This window comes from Pangasianodon hypophthalmus, chromosome 4 (genome assembly GCF_027358585.1).
Source record: "Pangasianodon hypophthalmus isolate fPanHyp1 chromosome 4, fPanHyp1.pri, whole genome shotgun sequence".
Taxonomy (NCBI): domain Eukaryota; kingdom Metazoa; phylum Chordata; class Actinopteri; order Siluriformes; family Pangasiidae; genus Pangasianodon; species Pangasianodon hypophthalmus.
Window position 1 is genome coordinate 20,604,388 of NC_069713.1, and position 7,477 is coordinate 20,611,864.

General features: G+C 37.0%; 1 protein-coding gene across 1 annotated transcript; it reads right to left on the reverse strand.

Moving 5' to 3' along the window:
- Positions 1 to 34: 34 nt before the first annotated feature.
- Positions 35 to 6,691, reverse strand: cd68 (CD68 molecule). The gene is made up of 6 exons (XM_026936859.3): positions 6,480 to 6,691; positions 4,891 to 5,441; positions 4,512 to 4,628; positions 3,576 to 3,645; positions 2,351 to 2,521; positions 35 to 1,310 (listed from the first exon to the last, which is right to left on the reverse strand). Exons 1-6 carry the CDS (start codon positions 6,529 to 6,531, stop codon positions 1,171 to 1,173), a joined length of 1,101 nt encoding a protein of 366 aa, XP_026792660.2. The 5' UTR covers positions 6,532 to 6,691; the 3' UTR covers positions 35 to 1,170.
- Positions 6,692 to 7,477: the final 786 nt, after the last annotated feature.

Here is a 7,477-nt window from a genome sequence, read left to right on the forward strand (position 1 = left end):
GATCAGTTCTTTCACAATATTCACACACGCAAAGTCAACATATTCCCTTTATTTTTTCTCAAAGTATCTTTTCAGAGATACATCACCAACTGTTGGAAAAATTTCAACCAGACAGCTTTACATACACAAAGTACAAGCGCAACATCTTCAAGCTAAATTTGCATATAATAAAAAGAACTAGAGATCATCATCCGGTTTAATATTTAAAAATAAGGTGCTGTCAGTTTTGCTCCAATTTTTTTTCAAGACCCCTCCGTCCAACCTAATGCTTTTTTTATTATAGCAGAAATCCCTAAAATCCTTTTGATCAAGACAGGAAACCTCATTTGCAATGTACATGCAGATATCAAAACCTTCCCTTATAACCTTAATGCTTGTAATATCAGTGCATAGGATTTAGAGACTCTATATTCCTGAGGATAGGTCACTTTAAAATGGCACAAAGTATAATCTACAAAGTATAATGTTTCTACAGAAATTAGAATACTAACTGAAAATTCTTCTGGTTAATGAGATTATTTTAAGTAATTTGCTTCTGATATTCTCACAGGGTGAGCCATTGAACTAGGATGAACCTAATTTGGGCAAGGGGAAGGGTTTTACATAAAAATCAGTTATATTACCCCATAGGCAGAATGAATAGCTGTTTTTTGAGATCTGCACTACACACTTGCTGATTATAATGTTTATGAGATCCAGCTGTCATTGTGGAAATCATAACGACTGGATTAAAGTCTAAGATATTTTAGTAGAGGCACCGTGGTGTAAATAGGGTGTCATCTTGACCAAACAGCTGGACATAGCTAGATATGATTTAAGACACTTGAGCACAGCGAAGCAAGCACAGGACAACAGTTTGAACACACAACAACGTGGAAAATGAAACTAAGATTTGATGTATTTTTTAAACTAGCATTACAATATGCATTTGTGATCTCTTTTGATTTCACACCTTTAGTTGTTGTATTGTGCACCCTATAAAAGGAGCAGTTGCTGATGCCTGGATTAAATGTCAGTTTTTTTATGGAGCAAACCTCACCAGAACAAATCCAAAAGCAAGGTCTGCTTCATAAACTCATGTAAGCGTATCATGCTTGATTTAACTTGCGCAGATGATGGTGATGGTGATGATGCTGTCCTTTTATGAATTGCTCTGACAGATTCTCTCCATCAGAGAGTCTGGTAACCATCTGTTCTCCTTCTCCTACTGATGAGATAAGCCACGACTACGATGATGATGAGGATGAGCAGCACCACACCCACGCCAATGGCCACTCGGTAGTCTGGCTGGTTGGCCTTGCACATGTCAACTACAGTAACAGACAAACAGATACCTGATTACTCAAATCCAATCACCGAACAGAAAAAAATCTCTCTGGAAGATTCAGAAAAAAGGCCTGAATTCAGGAACAACCTGGTATTTTAGTTAAATAAATGAACAGGATACCCTGTTTCTCAAGAAACTTTATTTATTTGACATAAACTTTACTTACAGTATTAAAGTAGGCCTTGTGTAGGATTAGGAGAAATGAATGAATTTAAAGGAAGTATTTTGCTAAGTATTATCCTTTGCATGTAAAAAAAAATACTAGTAGTAATGAATTTACATGATTATGGAGTCACTTTTAATAAAACTAGATATAACTAAAGGCACTTCAGCATAGAGAAGAAAGCGGAACACAAGATGAGCTTGGATGCTTTAAATTGACAGGTTTCTTTAATGACAGATAATTAACCTAAAATACAATTTCGGCATTACTAATTTGAAATATTTGGGGTGAAAAAAAAGTTACAAGAAACTGGTGTGTTAATTAACAGTGCCTTGGTCAGTAGAGAACTACTGCAGGCAATAAATTTAATAAAATTAGAAGAAAACATAACACATCAAGGAACCTACTGAAAATGTACTATAGTATCAATTTAAATAGTATCAATATCAAAAGCCTGGAATATATTCATATGTTGAAACACAATACATTTTTTATGATACTGCCTCTAAACTGCAAGAGTAACAGACCTTTGCAGGAATCATCAGTAGAATTATACAATGTACTAAATATACAATGCTTTCCTAACCAGATACTCCAGATTATTATAGGGTGAAAAGCACAAAGGCATCCTGGCAGACTTTCCACATACTGCTGGACTGGAGTCATACAAGACTTTCAAAAATGTCAATCAAATACAATGTCTTTTGTGCAGACCAAATTTTGCAAAGACAAAAGGGCCATTCCAAAGTGTATGCACGTCCCCTACGTTTTACTTCTGTACACAGACTTTCTTAAACTGTATATCCAGTACATACAGTATTCATTTAAGATGATAACAAGGATAATGAAATGTTACTTACGGGGACCAAACTGGTTGCTGGTAAAGTTGAAGGCTTGCATCCTCTCCTTACTGAACTCCAGGTAGGCGCCATCACCCATGAAGACTGACTCTGATTTGCAGGAATAAGAGTGACTTGTTGCCATGCTGAACAGTTGCACCGATTGATTCGTCCTCTCCAAAATTGACAAAACTGAGGGAAAACAAGAACCTCAATTATCAATGTTTAAGTGCAGCCAAAATCATTAGAGTGCTCTAGATTTAATTCAGCATATCAGGTTGAAGCTTGTCTGTTTCTTTTTGTAATTTTCCACCCACGGTAATGAAACAAACCTTTTTTGAAAGACCATACACTTTTGATTTCACATACATTTATTTCTAAATTATTTATTACAAATTAGTAACATCAAATCATCAAAACTATTTTATACCACTGCGTCTTTAAAATGCAGTGCATGTTGCTACTGCAATCATGACACTGTGACACCACAGCTCTTGATGCCCTCTATATGTGCAGGCAAACTGGTTAAACAGCATATCACTTATTATTCAGACATCAGCGTACAATTCCTCATACTTTAGAGTTAAATGCAAAAAAACTTCCCTAGAATATCCTGCAAAATTTTACTATGCTGCAAAACAAAATGCATGTCATATTTCAATTCACCTTGCATCTTTTTATCTGTATAGAAAAAAGGTCATATTTTTAAATGTTACCTTTCCAAGCAACCAAAATCAGTGTTGCTAGTATAACTGAAGTGTTAAAAAAAAAAAATCGCAGTTACTCATTAACTGGAAATGCAAGACAATGAAGTTCAGTGAGACTAGTCCAATAAATTGGCTTGTTTAGTGCACCGATTGTTTACTCTGCTTATCTGTTTCTAGGAAGCAAAGTTCATGTATTAGAAAAAACAAGCATGATCCGGGTTAAGAGCATGGAGGCTAACTGATAGTCAACACTGCTGATAGTTATCTCTTTGGCATCATGGGACTGGAAAACATGGTGGTGTAGTATGACCAATCAGCAAATCATATCAAAACAAGGAACACATATGATCAAAGGCCCTGTATACTGCCATACATACACATGGAAAGAAGGAAAAACTGTCTTGAGGTGAGCTGTCCAAAATATGTGTTAGAGGAAAATGAATTAAAAATACAAAACAACAAGTAACCATGCAAAAAGTACAAAGCTGATAAGTTGCATGATCACTGTGTTGTTAGAACTGAAAGGATATTACACCTACCTCCAGACTTGAAGGCATAGGTCAGTTTGACAGCCACAGCACTGACAAAGACCATATTTGTGGTGTCATTCTTTAAAAAAAAACAAAACAAAGGAGCAATATGCAAGTGAGCAAAATCATGCAGACCCCCAGAAAAATATGCACACACACACACACACACACACACACACACGGGTATGTGAATCAGACGATGATTCACACCAGAAAAGTACTTCATACTACATGTGACTGTGGCTTGTTCATCTGAGACATCACTCCTCTATAAGGCAAACTATAAGGCTATGTTTTTTTAACAGCAGAGTTTTATATCAAACTAATGAGAATGTCAGTAGAACTCAAAAAGAGATATTTTGCTCAATATTACTGAAAAAATATACACAATCCTAATATCATAACATGCGTTATTACTGTAACCCCAGGCTCTCATTAGGATATAGTATGTGAAGCACAATAGTGTACGCCACCTGCCATGTTTATTCATCAACTGGTTTCTGAGTGGCTACTATGCTGCCTAAGGTAGCGAATAAATAGCATTGTATCAGCCAGTCACTTCCTCTTCCAGTTCAACTTCCTTTTTATACTTCAGTATGTATCAGCAACTAATCTATACTCTCAGTGGCCAACACGTAAATCGAGCTATGACTTTTCATTCTGTTCTACTCAACAGATTCATTTATTTTTTTTGCCTACTGAGAAAACAGGCAACTGTACAAAGCTATTTAACCAAGCACAGTTTAAACCAATCAGTCCTGTTTAATCAAAACCAAACCGTTAAAAGAGAATTACTTTGTGAAGAAAACTTATATTATCGTGTGGCTGAATACAACACACCACTGTCAGTTTATATAATTTTAATATTAAATATGGTGAATTACTATTTGAAAATGAAATCTTGTTGCCACTTTCACAGTTTATTAAAATGTACTCTTGACATACCTTGAAGAAGTTCATAGAGATGAAACCCTCTTTGAAAGTTATCACGAGACTGGCTTTATTGCTTTCACATTTGCCATCACCTTTAGCACTTTCTGGAACAATATAGGTGCCTGCCATCTACAAAATGAATTAATCGGAAAAAAAAAAAAGTTCATGGAAAAAAAAAGAAATAATATATTCAAATGTAATGGATAGTAACATATAAAGACTGTCATCCTTACTGAAACTAAGGTGTCTTTACGTAAACATGCAAAGCCAGAAGTTATGGCACTTCATTATTAAAGAAGCACTGATTTATTTAAGAGTATAACAAAAATCACAAAAAGCAACTGTAATGAAATATAAAATTGATTATCATCAATATAGACAATTTCCTTACCTTACTGTTGTTGACGTGGACCTGGATTGCAGCCTGAACCATAATGCACAGTTTGTCTTTGTCTTTCACAGTGTAGTTGCCCACTGTGATGTTGGTTGCTGGCGTTGGTTCAGGTTTTGGGGTTGGTTTTATAGTAGTACTAGGGGTGGTTGTGTTTGCAGTTGTAGTATTGTGGGGAGTTGGAGGAGCAGTGGTTACGTTGGCTGTTGTAGTATTGTGGGGAGTTGGAGGAGCAGTGGTTACATTGGCTGTTGTAGTATTGTGGGGAGTTGGAGGAGCAGTGGTTACTTTGGCGGTTGTAGTATTGTGGGGAGTTGGAGGAGCAGTGGTTACTTTGGCGGTTGTAGTATTGTGGGGAGTTGGAGGAGCAGTAGTTACGTTGGCGGTTGTAGTATTGTGGGGAGTTGGAGGAGCAGTAGTTATGTTGGTATGGGGAGTTGTCATATTTGGAGTGCTGGTGGTTGGAGCAGATGTGGTGACAAACGGGGCAGGAGGTAGCATGCTGGCAGGCGGCTTAAGGTGTCCGTCATTTTCCTGAGCTAAAGTGAGGGCTGAGGAAAGTGAAAAGAGTGAGTTAAGGCTTTCTTTGTGTGTATATAAAGCGAAAATGCAAATAAAACACCTCTATATTTAACAGTGGCACGTGCGCAAACACATCATGAGACACCAAAATAGTCACGTGCCACTATTTGCCTGATGTACAGCTTTATTAATAATATTTGGTTGTTTATGTATTTAATTCATGTTATTTCAACGTATAAACTTTTAACACCTGTCGACTATATCGGCAAACCGACGCAGAACATGTAGGCCTGTAGCTTTTGATGTCGAGGCTGTATCACGTGAGAATGTAACACATGACTTATCGAAACTTTCATAACAGACATTTCAATGTCCAAACACATTTCCTGATTTTTTTTTAAATAAACAAACAAACCAAAAAAAAATCTAAATAAATAAACAAACAAAAATCGAATACATAAATAAAATGGTTAATTACAGTAATTAGGTATTGTGTATAACATACACCTTTAGTGTCTCGAAACGGTTTGTACGGAACTCAGAATGGAAAAAACCTTTAACAGTTCCGAGCTGTTGTAAAATTCTCTGTGTCGTCTTATTGCACTGAAGCGTTTAATATGGCTCCCTGGAAGACTGACACAAACACGGCGCTCTTCTTTCTTTTCTTCCTTCTTTCTTTCTCTTGTTCTCAAGTTGTAGTTAAAACAAATAAAGAACAAAGTAGCTCTAATTACATTTTATTCCATTTAAAGCTCAAACGTATGTTATAGTTGACATTAAAAACTAGCAAAGACGCATTTTGATGCTAAAACATGTCGGAATTGCTATTTTCCTGTTTATTTCAGCTATAAGCCACTCACATGCAGGTTAGGACACATTAATATGACACCTTCACCTCTTTGTCTTTTGTTTTTCAGGCGATAATGCGTCTGTCTGTTTTTGTTTTGAAACGTTTAACATAAGTAAATAAGTCAACGCTGTAAAATTCACTGATTTAACCACTAGGAAAGATTGTAATATTTGACCACTGGTTGCCTTCAGTGAGTAAACATATTGGAAATATGTACCTGTCGCCAGCAGGAAGACAGCCGCAAGCACGCGCGCGGATCCGTGCCTCATTTCTGCCCTTGCTTTTTGTGCTAAAGTCTACTGCGTTTACAGTAACTCCTCGCTGTATTTTACGGAGTAGAAGAGAAGGAGATGCGCTACTTGAAGCTTTTGCGTCCTTTGCTCAACTGTCAGAAACGAAACTAGGAGCAAGGAAGTCAGATGATCACGTTAGAGACCGGAATTGCACAAGCTGAGTTTAACCCGTGTCTTCGTGGAGCGACGTTAAACCCCATGTCTTTCATACCATTCAGGAGAAATCGAAAGTTACTAGCTTACTTACTAGATCTGTAGATTTCCACTCAGGTTATACATTTCAAGCACTTTGTTTTTAGCAATGACATTTACTGTTTTATCTCCCCACTTATTTGGCTGTTTTCATTAGAGTTTTGGTTCAAATCAAGCCAGATCATTACACAAGTTCTGTACTTGTGTACATCTTGTGTACATCCTGTACTACATCCTGTGTCTCTGTGCAGTTAATCTGGTCCACATCTGAGTTTTTCTCTACATCCTGTGTCTCTGTGCAGTTAATCTGGTCCACATCTGAGTTTTTCTCTACATCCTGTGTCTCTGTGCAGTTAATCTGGTCCACATCTGAGTTTTTTTCTACGTCTTGTGTCTCTGTACAGTTAATCTGGTCCACATCAGAGTTTTTCTCTACGTCTTGTGTCTCTGTACAGTTAAGATGGTCCACATGAGAGGTTTTCTCTACATCCTGTGTCTCTGTACAGTTAAGATGGTCCTCATCTGAGTTGTTCTGTACAGTTAATCTGGTCCACATCAGAGTTTTCTCTATGACTTGTGTCTCTGTACAGTTAATCTGGTCCACATCTGAGTTTTTCTCTACATCCTGTGTCTCTGTACAGTTAATCTGGTCCACATCTATAAGTGTAAGACGGTGGAAAGAGCAGATCTGGATGTTTTGGTGGAACAACAGCCCTTTTTCCATTGCTTC

What these genes read in the sequence shown, in the direction of transcription:
- cd68 (XM_026936859.3), bottom strand. Translation starts at nt 6,531, where the DNA reads ATGAGGCACGGATCCGCGCGCGTGCTTGCGGCTGTCTTCCTGCTGGCG. An exon ending in TCTCTATGAACTTCTTCAAG is followed by an intron (nt 3,646 to 4,511) that starts GTATGTCAAGAG and finishes TTTTTTTTAAAG; the next exon opens with AATGACACCACAAATATGGT. An exon ending in CTATGCCTTCAAGTCTGGAG is followed by an intron (nt 2,522 to 3,575) that starts GTAGGTGTAATA and finishes GTTTTCCCTCAG; the next exon opens with TTTTGTCAATTTTGGAGAGG.